This window comes from Notechis scutatus, chromosome 1 (genome assembly GCF_049901735.1).
Source record: "Notechis scutatus isolate UNSWTSFEM ecotype Mainland chromosome 1, rNotScu1.2, whole genome shotgun sequence".
NCBI lineage: Eukaryota > Metazoa > Chordata > Lepidosauria > Squamata > Elapidae > Notechis > Notechis scutatus.
Window position 1 is genome coordinate 111,567,529 of NC_142009.1, and position 17,283 is coordinate 111,584,811.

Below are 17,283 nucleotides of genomic sequence, written 5' to 3' on the forward strand. Positions count from 1 at the left end.
GAATATTCCAGGCATTGCTAACTCACTCTATACTCCAGCTGCTAAACTCTCTCAGCTAGCTTTGCATAATTCTACCACATTGTGTTTTTTTAGATTTTAGTAACTATTAAAATAAAAGTGCCAAAGGCAACCTCATTTTATCACTGAGCAAAGTAGGTGTTTTAAGTGGAAAACTACAAGACACCTTTATGTTATTGAGCTGCATCACATATATCTAGCCAATTGTACATCCCCACAGTACATCAGCATTCAAGACACTGCAGCAAAACAAGAGGCTTAGCAGAGGAGATTAATTTGTATCTGAAGAAAGGCAAAGCAGAGAAAGAAGGCTGAAGCTAATTCAAAGAGCTTCACATTTCAAAAATTTACTTCCAGTTTGTACCTACCCGGCAAACTGAATCTATTTCCGTGTCCTTTTACATGCCCCTACCCTTAATTGTAGCTACAGCAATATTAGTGTGCCCCCGGGCTTTTTAACTATTGGCAGATATGTAAATGTAGCAATGTCAAGGGGGCATGATCCAGTCTAATTTAAATACGCTTGAGTCCCATTAGTTTCCATGGGAAGCCATTAAGGGTGCAATTCACTCTTTCCCACTGAAATCAATGGGATTTAAAAATGTTTCAAGGAAATTATTGTGTAGCATGTTAAAAAAAAACATTCCCATGATCAAAGATGCTTAACAGATCACTGACATACAGCAGAAACAGCAGTAGCACTAAGCAGCTATATATTGCTGAAGAGCAGAAGATCATCCTTCAGCAGTATTACTGACCTGCTTTCTTTATAAAGCAATCATTATTATTGTATTTCATGTACCAATCTTTTGAAATTCTTGCAGTGATCATCAGCTGTAGTGTTATGTGAAAGACTACATAACACAATGAAGCTATAATACCATGAAACATTTTGTTTCAAGTCTGACTTGTGTTCTATATTTAAAAATGTTCCAGGGTGTGACTGTTCATGTTCTTCACCTCTCCAAGCTAAAAGTGAAGGGAAAGCAACCAATGCTGTTTGGAGAACCAGCAACTTTTTACTTTACTTGTATATCCCTTGGGTCCTTCTTATTCTTCCCAATGCAACAGAATTCTGGAAAGAAATAATGTAAAGCGTCTCAGAACTCTTGCTAGTCTGACAGTCTATCCATCTCCCTCTCAGGAAGCTACTTTTTAAACTGAACAAATATAGAACAGAACAGGAGACAAAATTTGAGTGGTTGGAGAAATTAACAAAAGACAAATTGAGATAAAAAATGTAGATCAGTCCATTTAAAAACCATCAAGTATGCTAATTTCTCAGACTTACTTCAGAAACTTATTGTGAGGTTTTAAAAAATGGAATGGGCTCAACTTTTGTGAAAGGAAAGGAGACAGAACACTACAGCTAAAGATGATTTTTCCTTTCTAATCAGTTTCAAAAACAACATCATCAAAGAGCTGACAGAAAATAATAGGATACTTTATGAACTGCCCAGTCAAGGGCTAAAGCTCAGCATCATAAGAGATTATGCAGCTATAATTACACTGCTTTAATTTTCTAATCAGAAAGTTGCAATAGCAGTGGTGGGATTCATTTTTTTTTACTACTGGTTCTATGGGCGGGGTTTAGTGGGCGTGGCAGGGGAAGGATACTGTAAAATCTCCAGTCAGAGGTGATATTTGCTGGTTCTCTGAACTATTCAAAATTTCCACTACCAGTTCTCCAGAAATGGTCAGAACCTGCTGAATACCACCTCTCTGCAATAGCCAATTGGGGATCTGTTTTCCTTAAAATTTCGGCACACAACACTATAGCAAAATGGTCCTTTTGGTAGAAAAATATGTTCCTATGCTCTAATGTTTTTATAACAGACTGCATTACAGTCCACAGTAAAATGCTTTGAATAAGACTCTACAAAGTTAAAAGCTTCATATCCCATTCCTGGGCTCATTCTTAAAGTTTGGCCAGACTATCTTAAATTCATTTATTCATTCAGATGGCACTATTTTACAGTAGGAATCTGGATCATGCCCATCTTGATCATGCCCATCTTGTCAGATCTTATCAGATGGGCAGATGAGACAAGTGATCTCACAAATGAGCAGCATGTTATATTGCACCTGGAAGGTCAGTACACTTTGCAAAGCAGTGAGGTTGCATGGGAACACTAAGGCATGACCATAACTGCTCATGTTGCTGCATTCTAGACCAGTGATGTGAGTGGTCTGAAGGACAGTTCCATGTTGAGCGTGTTCAGGTAATACAGATGAGAGGCGACTAAGGCATGAGTGACACTGCATGGGGCAACACTGGATTCAACTGGCATAAAAGATGGATTTGTATAAAAGTTCTCTGAGCCCCAGATGCCATCTGTTCTTCAAGAAGTCTGGGGAATTTCCAAATTATGCCCCAAAGGTGCTTTTTCAAGAGACAACTGGATTTTCTGGGTTTTTTAAAAGACATTTTGCTTGTCATCCAAGAAACTTTTTCAGCTCTTCAAAGAAAATGTCTTCAAAGAAAAACCAGAAAGTCTAGTTGCCTCTTAAAAAGGCACCTTTGGGACAACCATGACTTGGATGACTGAAAATCTCCATAGACATTCCAAATTATTCACTAGGTCTGCCTGGAGCAGTGCGGTCTTACTTAGAACCAAAGATGGAAACTACCTGATTCCAGACGGTTCCTCTCCCCACCCCCCAATCCACAGCTACTTGGTTGGCTTTTCTAAGATTGATCTTGAGCCAATCACCCCATCCAGAATGCAGGGAAAATAAACTCTCAGTGTGAGATGTGGGGCCAAATCTTGAAAAGGAGTCAATCTGATCAAGAGCTAAATTAAGCCACTGTTCTTTTGAAGCACATAAACTTTAAAAACTCCACCTCAAATTCTAAAAAATATTCCTTTTGAAATCAGGCCCTTTTATTTTGATGAATTTTTATTTACATACGTGTAGATTCAGAACCCCAGACCAAAGCGTAAAACCGCACTTTCTTTTTCTTTTTAGAAAGCTAAAGAAAGCATATTTTTAGTTATACTTCAATATTCAGCCTTGCAGGATAGAGGAAGCACACCAATATATAGGGGGCATTTCTGAATCTTGGTTATGAATCTACATTGACCATTCAAATATGGTAGTTACCTAAATAAAGTAAAACAGTGAATTTCAGCAATGCTTGGTTGATCTGTAAAACAGACAATAAAATGAAAAGGGGACAGATTTTCTTTTAACGATCACATAGTTACAAGGGTGTATTGTTTAAAAATAAATATATGAAGTATCTGGAAAGAATGTCCTATTATGTCAGTTTAAGTAAGAAAACACTGCTGAAATAGTTCAGGAAAAAAATCATTATAAAAGCTGTAAAACAATTTCATCTGTGAAAAAGGTTAAAGGGGATTGATTGCATATACTGTATGCATGCTCCAAATTCATGAGACAAAACATTAAGTCCTACAATGTTTAAGAGGTTAGAAGAAATGGTACCTTAAGAGATTAGATGTAACTAAATCCTACTGAAATCAAAGACTTTTTTAAAAAAATACCTCGAATATTTACGTTGAAGCTGAGCTACTCTATTTCTTTCCTTCAATTCTGTAGAAAAAGAACAGAAAGACCTCTAGAGAACATATTCAAATGTAGTCATGCTAAATATTGTTAACTACTATCTGTATGTTTAAGATTATAGGATTACTATCTAAAATCAGCAGAAGAACAAAACTGATTATGTCAGAATCACCCAGAATCAATCAAAATACAGACTAGGAATGTATGCAGACCAAGTTCTGATGCAACCAGCCAAAAGACATTGAACATTTTTTTCCATTTTTATGATTTTTCTATATCTAAAATAAAAATGGAAGCAAAGAATGTAGGCCTACCACAGAGTTACAAAATAAAGACACACTCTGAAAATAAGGATTTCACACTATGACATATTTGGATCTATTCTAAATTCAAAATAGCCAAACATATTGTTAACATATGAATCAAATTCAACTCTTGTTTTTTTAAGTTCCCATTTCCCAACTCATCATTCCCTGGTGTGCTGCCCTTGAAATTAGCTTTCTAAACCAAAAGATAAAATGTTTTATGCCAACACAATAATATGTATTCAATAAAGTAAGGAATAAGTTATCTAGGGTCCTTCAAGTATTTTGGACTATAACTCCCACAATTCTGAACACCTACACAGGATGTCTTCATGTTTTGCCCTCCTGTCTTTCTACACACTACTGTGCTTCAGTCTTTCAATGTTGCTTGCTTGCTGTGCTGTTACCTGCTTTTATTCCATTCTTTTCCTAACTGGTGATAAAATATTTTCTATTCAACAAAGTCAAGAACTGTGAACAGCAGAGAAATGGGGAAGCAGGGGAGAGAGAAATGTCTTGCTCCCAAACCAGGCTTTCCTCATCTAGGATGGTCTCTGAAGTATGCTGTTAGATTGTGAAAATTGTTCTCTCCTTTTTAAAACTCACATCACACGAGCCACAAAGCATGAAACCATAAGAGGAACTATTTTTGCCACCTCAACTTCTGTGTATGTAGTATAAAGCCTTACTTCTCAATGGATGTGTGTGTCTGCACCAAATAACACCCCAGATTTAACAGTTGTTGATAAGAAAGACAAAAAGTCTGGATAGTGGATGCTGTAATATCTGGAGACAGCAGAAGATAAGAAAGGGAGAAAATAACAAAATACAAAAAGTGCAAATAGAAGTAGAACAACCATGGCAAAAAAAAAAAAGCAAAGATACTAGCAATAGTAATAGGCACTTTGAGTGCAATCCAGTGGTGGGATTCAAATATTTTTACCACCAGTTCAGTGGGTGTGGCTTGGTGGGTGTGCTTTGCACGTGTACACACTTTTTGCATGTGCATGCGCCAAACACGCACTTTGCGCAAGCGCAGAGCCATTTGCGCAGGCTCAGAGGCATTTGCGCAGGCACAGGGGCGTTCTAACTCACCTCTTGCAAGCCTGCATGATCCCGGTTGCTTCGGCAGTTGCCGCGCGGCACTCTTCTCTGCCATGCAGAGTAGCTGCGCTTCAAATTTAGAGGATAAAGGGCGGGTGGGTGGGCCCAACAGCAAAGCGGCAGAGAGAACTAGTTCGGTCTCCGCTGCTCATCGCTGCTACCGGCTCGGCAGAACCAGGCCAAACCGGTAGAATACTACCACTGATGCAATCCCAAAACAACTTAGATACCATTTGAATACTATGGCATTGACAAAATTACTATCAGTAAATTGCAAAAGGCAGCTCTACCTGGAACAGCTTATATCCTGCTACAATACCTTTAACAACATCTGCCTATCCCAGGATTCAATAGATAGATGAACATGCCAAATTCAGTCTAAACATCTGGCTGACTATACAACCAAACAATATTATTATTTTAGGCTTGCAGAAATTTATTGACCAGAATTCCCAAGCTTCTAGAGTACACAGTTGATGCTCATCAGTCCTTGGCTGTCCTGGGGATTTTGCAACAGACAATCCTTGTTGTAATCCATCTCAGTGCTGCGAAACTGCAAATTCTCTAAAGATTTTCTTTATCTTACTTCTTGAGCCAGACTTTGAAAATTAACATAGAATAAAGGGAAAAAGTATTATATGATTTTCTACATTGTATTCTCTAACTGTGATGTTCACTACAGCAAGCCCCAAAAATTTTTCATAAAAAGATGTGACTTTTATTGCCTCATATCCTACAAGGTGATACTTATGCCACTGATGTCTGATTTTGAAAAGAAGACATTTGTATTTTCATCAGGAAAAACCCATTAGTGTATAAGAATTCAAGTACGCTAATGCTTGCATTGTAACATGTTCTTATATTCAAATTCTACCCAGAGTTTGTTTTCAACATTTACCAAGTTTTTAAGCATTAGCACTTGTTTATTGGCTATCACAGATAGGGGACATGCCCTGGCAAAGTAAGAACTATGAAACTATCTACGCAAGGATCATGTGACCAGAACTCCATGTTAGTCACGATCATATCTGTCTTTAGTCTGGCCTTACCAATATTCAAGATAAATATTTTTCTTCTAAATTGTTCAGCCAGTATACTGAATATGAGTCATCATTTCAGTGACAAGAGTATAGGAATTATTTATGTCTAGCCAATATTGCTATCCACTCCAAGAGCCCTGCCCTTGGGAAAAGGAAAGCGCAGAGACACCATTAAATTTGTGGTCGATGCTTATTGGAAGCACAACTAGTGGATGATGCCTTGGGGGGGAATACTAAATCAGAGTTCTTCCTGTTCATGCATGTGCATACACAACATGGCTGCAGCTGGCTTTTACCAATACCTCACCGATTTAACACATGAGAGTAGTATTCTTCACCAGCTTTTCTACTGCTTTTCCACCAATACCCCCACCCAAATTTGAGGCCAGGAGCCCCCTCCCTCTCCAATGCCTCTTACCCTGTTGTTGTCCTTTAAGACATAGAATGGGGATTTGTCAAAGTCAATGAGCACTTTATTAAAGAGAGAGTGCTCAGTAATGAACAATTCAGCAATTTAATGAGATTCTGTAGCTCTGGATCTAGCCTGTATATCAAGTTTCACTTCTCTAAAGCACCCTGACACTAATCCTCTGGCATACCCAATCTTCACCCTGGGCTGAATATTAGATTCTTCCATGGTATATTGCTTTAACAGTATAACCTTAACAAAAATGATGAACTTAACTACACTCGAGGCAACAGAGCAGCCCTGATTTGATTTTCATGTATTGGGTTGACTGTGAAGGAATTGCTTATTTACTAAGATAAAACAAAAACAGTTACTTTACTTCCCACTCAAAGCTTAAATTGGCAAATATTTATGTGTGTCTTAATTCATTCTAGAGGTCCAGGAATGAAATTCTGGTTTCATTCGTTTTGCCCACAGCAGTAAAATAGCTTAAAAATTCTAGGTAACGGCATTAGTAACCATTAGAGAGGCAATTATAATAACACCTAGAATGGCCAATGCAGTGTTTGCTGTCACTCAGAAAGCAGCACTTTTGTCATAATCGAACACACTATTCGCAATACCAAATGCAAGGCAGCAGAGAAGCACAAAAGCAAAAAATAGCTGTGTGAACCATACAGCATGTGGGGGAGAAACAGACCATAATGTTCTGCAAAAGTTCTGGTTCTCACAATGGTTTGTGACTTGAGGAAACAGTTATGCTACTGGTATTTCAATATAAGGCATATTTTCTGAAAACTCCACATTTGCATTTTTCTCATTGGAATGCGGTAAATTCACACACACACACACACACACACACACATCTCAAAGATGTGAATTTTGTACTCCTGCTCAAAGTAGGGGAAAGATGAGAAATTCTGAATGGTTGAATGGCTCCAAAATAATGGCACTGTAAAGAGATGAGGATCATCATATATTACTTAATAGCATTGTATAGCATTTCAGATTCAAACATAAAAAGGTGCTTCAGAATGCATGGGGCACTCATCCATAGCACCTGTCTGCAACTTCTGAAAGAAGCTGCCCTTTCCTGTCAGGATTATGCAGCTGGCCTCCACAGCTTCAGCACAATCCCAGAAAAGCAATGTGTTTAGTTTGAGTGTTTACAGAACAGACTAACAGAGTTGGAAGGGACCTTGGAAGTCTTCTAGCTCAACCTCCTGCTCAAGCAGGAAACCCTGTAACAGTGGTGGCTAACCTTTTTGGACTCCTGTGCCAAAAATTGCGAGCGCGCCAGCATGCCCGTTCTCGTGTGCCAGCACCCATAATGCAATGCGTGCCCCCCTCCCCATGCCCCCCGTGCATGCCCGCACAATCCCCACCCCCACCCTCTTACCTACACTGCGCCTCACAGCCAATTTTTCGGCCTCCCAGAGGCTTGGAAAAAGCCCCTGCAAGGCTTCTCAGGCCGAATTATAGGCCTGTTTCGTCACTTCCGGTATTACAGGAAATGACGAAACGGGCCTATAATTCAGCCAGGGAGGCCGAAAAAAGCCTCAAACCAACCGGGGAAAAAAATCAGCTGTGAGGCACGGGCATGCATAGTGAGTTAAGTTTGCCTGCAGCTCGCGTGCCAGTACAAATGGCTCTGCGTGCCACTTGTGGCATGCGTGCCATAGGTTCGCCATCACGGCCCTATAACATTTCAGACAGATGGTTGTCCCATCTCTGCTTAAAAACCTCCTGTGTTGGAAGCACCCACAGTCATTGGAGGCAAGCTGTCCCACTGATACATCGTTCTAACTGTCAGGAAGTTTCTCCTTATTTCTAGGTTGGTTCTTGCCTTGATTAATTTCCATCCATTGCTTCATGTCATGCCTTCAGGTGCTACATCTACAGAAAGGTACTACATGCATAGTCCCATATGCTCCAAAGCATCTTTTTTCATTTTGAATTTTGAGTTCTTAAAAGCCCAACTACTTAAATACAACAAAGATTTCTTACTAAGAAACTCAATTTAATCAGACAAAGCCTATTTATATTTTAGCCCACTTCAGACATTTGGACACTTCAGACAATCTCCACTGATAGGAATTGTGATAGCTATGGGATTTAAGGGATCGTGTTGACATGCCAATTTATCAGCCACTTCCTCCAAGATCAGCTTCATCAAATTACTTATTAGGGATGTATATCTTACCCTTCAAGGAAACTACTACTGATAGTTATTATACATAGACTAATATTACTAAATGTAAGAGAAATGAACTGAACATCTATTTTTGGTTTTGGGAAAGCATATTTCAGCTTATCCCTGCGTATTTTTCTAACTGTAAAGTAGACTGCATTGAATACCAAGAGCCTCTTATGCTAAGAATGTAAAGATACAAGCTATGCAGCAAAAGCTGAGAATATAATCCTCCAACCAATTAGCTGTATTTATTAACCCCTGCTTTATTTTAGAGCTGCTTCTTGGCATATGGAGGCCTTCAGTATGTTGGGATATTATCAACCCTCCCCTCCCTTTCTGGAACATGAAGTTTGACTTGCATTCTTGTCAAAGGAGTAAAGCAGACTTTGGAAACCCCCTAGTGCTTGCTTGGGGCAATAATTAATTAATATTGCACTAATAATTAATTCCTACTGCTTTTCTTTTATTGTTTCTTGTCATTTGCTGTAGCAATTTGATTTTCAGAAATGCTTATGGATATACAGTATATATTCTTTGTGTTTAACATATATGCCAATTATATAATAATAATAATACATATTATTGCATTTTCTTTTACCTGTTTTATTCTGGAAATAGACATTATATTCTATTTTATTTTATTTGATATAGCCATAAGGTTAATCAACAAATAAATTAGTTCCCTCGTTATGGATATACAGTACTAGTCTTTCAACAGTTTAATCGTTCTTTGTACATTACCAGCCAGATTTGTTCTTCATTGAGTGACGTGAGTTGATCACTTTTCAAAACTTCTTGGATGAGACAATATGGCAGAGCCAGGACTTCATCAGGGTGGTTATTTAGTAGTTCTGAGAGATGTTTCACTAAAAAATCAACCACGGCTTTCTCCAACAGATTGAGGTTGAAAAGATCAGCAAGTTTATAGAGATCCAAGTAATTAAAGCTATTTAACTCCTGGGCAGATAAAACAAAATACACACATTGTTTAGAAGGAATGAGAATTTAATAAAAACTTAAAGAATTATTGTGGAAGATTGAGCTACCATTCTACTTCCACAAATAAATGTATTTTAGCATACTAAACCTAGAAAAAATTACTACTGCAATTTTATATCACCACTATCTATACCTCATAACACAACTACATGTGTTATGTGAAAGAATTTGTTTCTATGGATAAATGTTGGCAATATTTGGGATAATCCTATAATAACAGATGGAAATGCATTTCCAAAATATTCAAATCAACATTGCTGAATGCTCTGATTTCTTCTACAAAATAAACCTCTTTTGTGTCCCTTATGAGAACATTTACTGTTCTTTGCTACTCAGCACCAAAATACAAAGAGAATATAAAAAACCACCAACTTGAGTTAGTTTGTTTTGGCGCTCCTTATCAAAGGCTAATATCAATACAATCAGTTCCAAAGAGGATTTTGGGGTTTATATCTTACATAGCACATCACATCATTCCAAAATTCATAGTTTTTAGAAGCAGAATGTGATATGGCACATACCATTGTTGATGACATTGATGACATTATTGTCATTATTTTTCAAAATACAAACAACTAGAATTGCTTCCCCAATCCAGTCAATGTGAACAGCTACATTATTAACAGGAGTTACCATATTTGTCTTTTTTTTTCTAAAAACAGTCTCGATCATTATATCTTTTTTGCCCCAGGTGGTGTAGGCAAGTATATACCAAAAGACACAATTAAATTAGTAACAAGTACAGTAATATAAATAAAATATAGAATTTTCTTCAAATATCCATAGAAGGGAGTCATTATAATTCACCCTTTGGTGAAAAATAAGCACTTTCAAAATGAATATTATGCCCAGATTAATTGAGAGGAATTCCAGTTCATATACCTGGAAAATATTTTCAGAAAATAAATTATTTGCTTACAAAATATTCTTCAATCCCAAAAATGTCTTTACAAAATGTAATTTCCAATTAATGAGGAAAATTCAGTTTTCCACGTGTGGAGCTAGTATTTCTGGAAACAATTATGTCAGTTAGAAAGTTGTGCAATGTAATTTCTAAAAAAACAACAACAGGTTTTACTCCCTTTTCCATGCAAAATTGACCTTATGAGAAAGCTCAATTTTAAAAATTGGGGAAAAGATGGTAACATGGAAAAATTGAATGGAAGCAGAGGTATTGACTTTGCATCAACTGATAGACAATAAAGTTGAATTTTAACATATTCTGTGTTAAGACATAAATATCACGTATAAGATGCAACCCAATGGCAATATTTACAGGTACAACACTGCTAATGAATTATTTGGACCAGCAGCATCTCCAGCTTCTGAGCCACCTGGGATACTAGAATTTGTTAAATCCTTTAAAACTAAAAAACCGACTATTAGCTTTTTACAGATATTTGTTATCAATAAATCAATTTGTTAGGAAGATGCTAAGAAATCTGTAGAATTAGAGGTTCCTATATTGCTTATACCAGAGTCTCCAAACCGGGCAATTTTAAGACTTGTGGATCTCAACTCCCAGAATTCCTCAGTCAGAACTTCCTTCTACAATGGATCTAAAACTACAATTTATGCCAAAAAAAAAAAAAAAAAAGTTAAAATTGGTTAGACTCCATTATGTGTGGATAAAAAAAGACTGTCTTAAGAGCATTTTCTGGGAGATACAATAAGGGCAGTACATCTCTAAATCATGTTTTTACAATGCTGTATATTTATTCGATTTCAGGGAAAAGTAGTGGAATATATGCACGTATGTGTGTATATTATATATCTTGTGTGACAAAAGCTAAAATTTTCAGAAAAGAATATTCTCTTGAATTACATACTTACATACATGGAATTTGACAACTGGGCAACATAAATGTATTTTGTGCCCTTACTGCAGCTAAAAAAGTCTGACATTGCATCAAAATATAAGTGAATGGCCCCATTTATTCAATGGTTTGAAGACCTGATTATACTTGCTACTTATGAGTGGATACATATGGATTTGTTTAGATAAGTACAGGTAGTCCTCAAGTTATAGCCATTCATTTAACAACTGTTCAAAATTACTAGAAAAGTGACTAATGACCAGTCCTCTCTCTTACAACCATCATAGCATCCCCATGGTCATATTATCAAAATTTAGGTGCTTGGCAATCAGCATGAATTTATGATAGTTGCAGCATCCGGGAGTTATGTGATTGCCATTTGCCACTTTCCCAGCTGGCTTTCAACAACCAAAGTCAATAGAGGAAGTTGGATTTATTTAACGACTGAGTGATTCACTTAATAACTGCAGTAATTCACTTTAACAACCGTGGCAAAAAAGGTTGTAAAACTGGGGGCTGCTCCTTTAACAATACCTTGTTTAGCAACAGGTAATTCTGGTCCCAATTGTGGTTGCAAGTCAAGGGCTACATATATAAAAAACCGTGTGTGTAGGTGTGTGTGTCTGCATTGGACATGTATATGTAGAATTATAATTTTTAACTGTAATAATGATATATTATACTGTAATTTTTCTTTTTTTTCTTTTTAAGCACTTTATATGCATTTTTTTCTTTCAGAACATACGGTTTTGTATTATTAATTATCTATGTGTTTGCTTTTTTCTTTTTTGTTATTATTTTAAAAGCAATAAAAAATAAACAAAAATGTTTTTCTCCACATGGTGATGACAATGATTGATTGTGGTGATGATGATTTCATATTAGAATGTATCCTTGTTCATTGAACACTAAAAATGGTACTTCGGAATTCTAAATCCTGGAAACTATCAGTCTGTTACAACGGAATTATTGTCACTGTAATACCAATCACTTCTTCAGCTTAAAATTATACACTGTGATACCCTGCTATCCAACTGATGAAGCTGCATGCCAAAAGTGGCATGCCGAGTTGGTAAGATGCATAAAGCTGATCAGATAACCTACTTTCCAATCAGCAATAAGACTTTTGGGAACATAATGATAACGGTATAGAAAGTTTTTAAAAAGATTAACTTTCTTTAGCATTCTCATACCAATATTAAATCAGTTGCTTGAAACATGACCTTGCTATCTGCCTTTTCACATCACATTTTAATATATATGAGAGAGATATATATATACTTGTTTTTTTAAGGAGCCCCAAAAGTAATTTATTTCAGCAATAATATACTGAAATGAAGCACATTTTCAGTAACAAAAATTATCAGGAGATTAGAAACTAACCCTAATAAAGAGACATTGAGGGAAGTGGGTATGTTTTGCCTTGAAAAAACATCAATCAAGGGAGAGACCATAGCCCTCTTTCACTATCATTTTACACAGAAGACAGTTGAGGCATGTTTTCTTTCATACCAGGAAACAGAATATAGAATAATGAGTTTAAGTTTTGTGGGATTTTTTAGTTTTTTGAATGGTTTATATAGCCACCCAACTAGTGAACAGCAACTCTGGGTGCTGACATAGGCTTAAAAGGATAAAAACAAAATGACAAATAACAAAAAAAAGCCCACAATGCAACAAAATACAGCACGAGTGAGGGCAAGCCACAAACATACAGATAGTCCTTGCTTAATAGACTATTCAATATTACGACAGTCTCCCAAGGGGGCTTTTTGGCCTGAAAAGCACTCATGACCATCATAAAAGGTTTCAATCCTCTCTTGCAGTCACATGAACACAATCTGAGTGCGTTTGCATTTTCAACCAGTTGCCAAGTGCCCCATGATCATGTGATTGTCATTTGCAATTTTCTCTGCAGGCTTCCCCAGAAAGTTAATGGGGAAGCCAGCAGGGAAGATTGCAAGCTGCTGCTGCTGCTGCCTGCCGAGAGGACTCCTTTTTGTCTCTGGGGGCTAGCTGAAAGAGCTCCCTGCTGATCCGTGCTGGTTTGAATCTCCACAGCTGAAATCCTTCTCTCCTCTCCTCTGCAGAGCTCCCTGCAGAGGCAGGGAAAGAGAAGAACCCCAAGTTCCATGCATGCCTAGATCTCAGCTGCTGATCTTCACTGCCAAAATCCAAGCAGACACAGAGCTCAAAATTCTGCTCTCCCCACCTTGAACTACCTAGTTTTATAATATGCTTGTATTATCACCAATCATGATCCTGCACAGGTCATCTACAAGTGCAATCAATGCTATCCCAGTACTGTATCTCAAACTGAATTCCAACTGAAAAATATCTGCATAATACTTGTCCTTTATAGCCAATGGAGATGCAAACTGACTACCTTCTTAGGATTAAAATTGTCCAGGGGTGCTGGATGAAGGAATAGGTTTTTTTGTTTTTTGTTTTTTTTTTAGAACAGGACAGACCACTACTTTTTAAGAGCCCTCAAGAAAATATTCAACACCACACTTCCGGTTTGAGCTTCTTCAGCGACAGACCGAAACCTCGTCTCTGCGAGGCTTCGATCCGTGCTCGCCGCTGGAGCGCCCCGAGCCAGCTGGCTTCGGGGCTAAGCCACCCCGTAGAGGTGGTGAAGAGGGGGAAGATTGCCAGCAGGGTTGAGGAGAGCCGCATCTCTCCTCCCCAGCTGGCCATTACTCCCTTTCCCGAAGGCAGTTGCAGCGGTGGTCAGAAATGGCCACCACAAAGAAGAACTCGACCAGAAAAGAATGTGCAGGAGGAAGATAAGAGGAGAAAGTTTTGGTTGACCGGGTCAAACAGCAAAAGCAACAAATAAGGTACCCTGGAATTGAAACTGTTAAAAAACAATAACACTGTTCCCTAAGAAGATTTTTAAGCTGCGAAGGAGAGAGAAGAGGGAAAAGATTTGGTTTTCTCCTTTTCCTATACTGACAGCTAAGAGACTTAAGCAAGAAATTGGAAAAAAATCCACTTTGACATCAATAGGCATTTAATGCTGAAAATAAAAAGTCAAAGGGATAATAAAGATTTCTGGATAATTAAAAGCTTTTGAAAACAGGAAAGGAGAGAAAAAGAAGAAAAGGGTAGGATCTGGAAGGGAGGAGACTGCCTGGAATTAAAAAAGAACTTACAGCAAAATCTCAACAAGACTTTCAAAAGATACATTCTAACTGAAACATCGCAACAAAAACCCCAGGAAGAGAAAGTCGAAAAAGAAATAAGAAGATATAACTCGGGACTATCTGGATTACTTGATGATTTCTGGATTCTTGGTTATTGTTCTGAATGACTAAAATCAATCGGGTGGTTGTTTAAAACTGTTTAAAATGGCTCCACTTTTAGAAGAACTGAAAATGGAACTTAAAAAGTACAAAGAAGATGCACAAGAAGGAGAGGTTCTTTTGGCTTCATATTTCAGTTTTTAGAAATGGAGATTTGGAATTATGAGAAACAACAAGAAATGCCTGCAGAACAAGAAGATTGCGACAAAGATGAAGCCATCTTTAATGAACAAGTAATCTTAGATGGGGGGGGGGAAGGAAAGGGGGAAAAGAGAATGGAAAATTTAAGATTGGGAAAAACAACTCCAAAAAAAAATAGAGTGAAAAATAAGTATAAAATCAGAAAGCAACAGAAGAGGGAAATGCAGAAGAGAGAATTAGAACTAGAGAGACAAGGGGGTAAAAAGGGGAGGGAGAAGATGAGAGGGAAGAAAGGAAGGAAAAGAAGTTATAAAGAAACAAAATATAGAGAAACAGGGCCTATTTAGAGATAATGGGTGAAAACTTAATGGAAAAAGGGATTCTGCAAAGATACATAAGATAGTATGGTTATATTAGAAGCAGAAATAATTTTAGAAAATATGAAACAATGTATGATTAAAATGTCTGATAAAATAGCTATCGTAATTCAGTGGAATGCTTGTCAATAAATAAATGTAACAAAAGGTATATTTAATGATTTATAAAACGTATGTGAAGAGAAATAAGGGAAAAATTAATTATGGAGATTATATGTGTTTTTAAGGAAGTATGATATTTAATTGAAAAGAAGTGTTAAAGATGTTAAGATTTTAATGATTATTAATGATAGAACTGAACTGGAACAGAATGAGGGTTGATATTACATATATTTACAATCTTTCTTTCTTTTTTTAAAGAATATAGTGTGTATTATAAGAATGTACCAAGCAGAATTTGATTGGAAGTTATGTATTATGTATTATATTGAAGGTCATAAACTTAAGATATATATTGAAGTTTAAATAAGAGTTGAATGGATGTAATTAAAAGATATAAAGGTGTCATACTCCAATTAGTAACTACAGGAGAAAATTTGTTTAATGAGAAAAGATAATATGAAATTGAAACAGAACAGACAAAAGTATAAATATAATGATTTGAATTGAGATGAGATAATCAAAATAAAATTGAGAAAATTAAAAGAGGGGGAAAACTATATAGAAAATGTAAAATAGTATAAGATATGGAATAGAATACAAAAAGGAGCATAAAATTGAGTTTTGTGTCTGTATAAAGAAGTTCAACCCGGGACCATGCTATTTTCAAAAAAGATGTTTTACTTGTATTTTGTATATGTGAAAACCCAAATAAAACTTTATTAAAAAATAAAATAAAATATTCAACACCACCTGGATCTACCTGAAGGCAACTACGAATATCTCCTGGGAAACCTTAATCAACCAGGAGAGATAATGAGTCTAATACACAGGTGACTGCATGTCAACCACAAGGACTCTATTCACTTCTTCAGGACTACCAAATTCTAACCCTTCCAGGTAATCACGTTAAGCCATGCTTCAGTTAACACCAAGGATTAATGCAACTGTTATCATATCATTCTGTTTCCAAAAAGTTTATTGCAAAAGGCTTATTGCTGGTTGAAAAGTAAGTTATCCAATCTGTTGTATGCATCATGCCAACTTGGCATATCACCCTATCCTCTTTCCTTTTGAGCAAAGGACACCCCCCCCCCAATGCCACAAACATTCAATTAGTTGACTCACTAGGTTTTGGGTATAGAACATCAACCTCTATCCTTTCTATCTTCAAGATAACTAGAGTATTAAATTATATTCAGAAATGCCTACCTGAAGTACTGGGGGAATCACTATCATTCTCTATGTCTTTCACTAAGGGAAACAAATGTAGCCCAGACACATCCATTCCTCAACACTGTCCATCAATGCCCACTTTCAATGTGGATCACAGGTCCTATTCTTATCTTCAATCAGTTTTTTGGATTAGAAAATGGAAAACCACAATGCCCCTGTAAAATAGAACAGTCCACCCTTCAATCAATGCCTCTGAGTTCTGTTGTGGCTTATTAAGAGATAAGATAGCTACTGCCAATGTGGTGGGCCACATGGCAATACAAAACACAAATAAATCCTGTAGTCAGTACACCATACTACTCATGCTCCCAGCGTTACTCAAAACTGTCATTGGGTGCTCATGTCCTCCAAAACTCTAAGGAAGGTAACCCTGAACTTTCCCTCATCACCATCACAAGTAGAAATGGAAAAGCTACCCCAACTAAATTAGCCACCATCCCTCAAAGAACACATTCATTCCATCGCTGTTGCCAGCACACTACTGACAAATGTTCATCAGATGAGTGGTTGTGCCTCCAGCTTATCACAGCATACCACCAAATAACCTATCAGATGTCTTTCGCTGCAGTTACTCTATTGCTGGCTCACCACTGATTCTAGACAGCCAAGTAGCCCTAGCCCCGGCCTACGCTGAACCACAAAGTCATCCAAAGGTCTCTGCTCATGGCTGACTTTCACATTCACTGTGAACTACTGCCATCTTAA

The 17,283-nt window shown here is 37.1% G+C and overlaps 1 protein-coding gene across 3 annotated transcripts in view; it reads right to left on the bottom strand.

Moving 5' to 3' along the window:
- Positions 1 to 17,283, bottom strand: part of KLHL32 (kelch like family member 32) — a 78,538-nt gene that overhangs the window by 20,618 nt on the left and 40,637 nt on the right. Inside the window, exon 6 of one of the 3 annotated variants that reach the window (XM_026666589.2) lies at positions 9,343 to 9,558. In XM_026666589.2, coding sequence (XP_026522374.1) covers positions 9,343 to 9,558 — 216 coding nt within the window. Of the gene's footprint in view, positions 1 to 9,342; positions 9,559 to 17,283 lie in introns of those variants that run through there. The other 2 variants (XM_087943104.1, XM_087943105.1) reach the window with 2 other exon arrangements.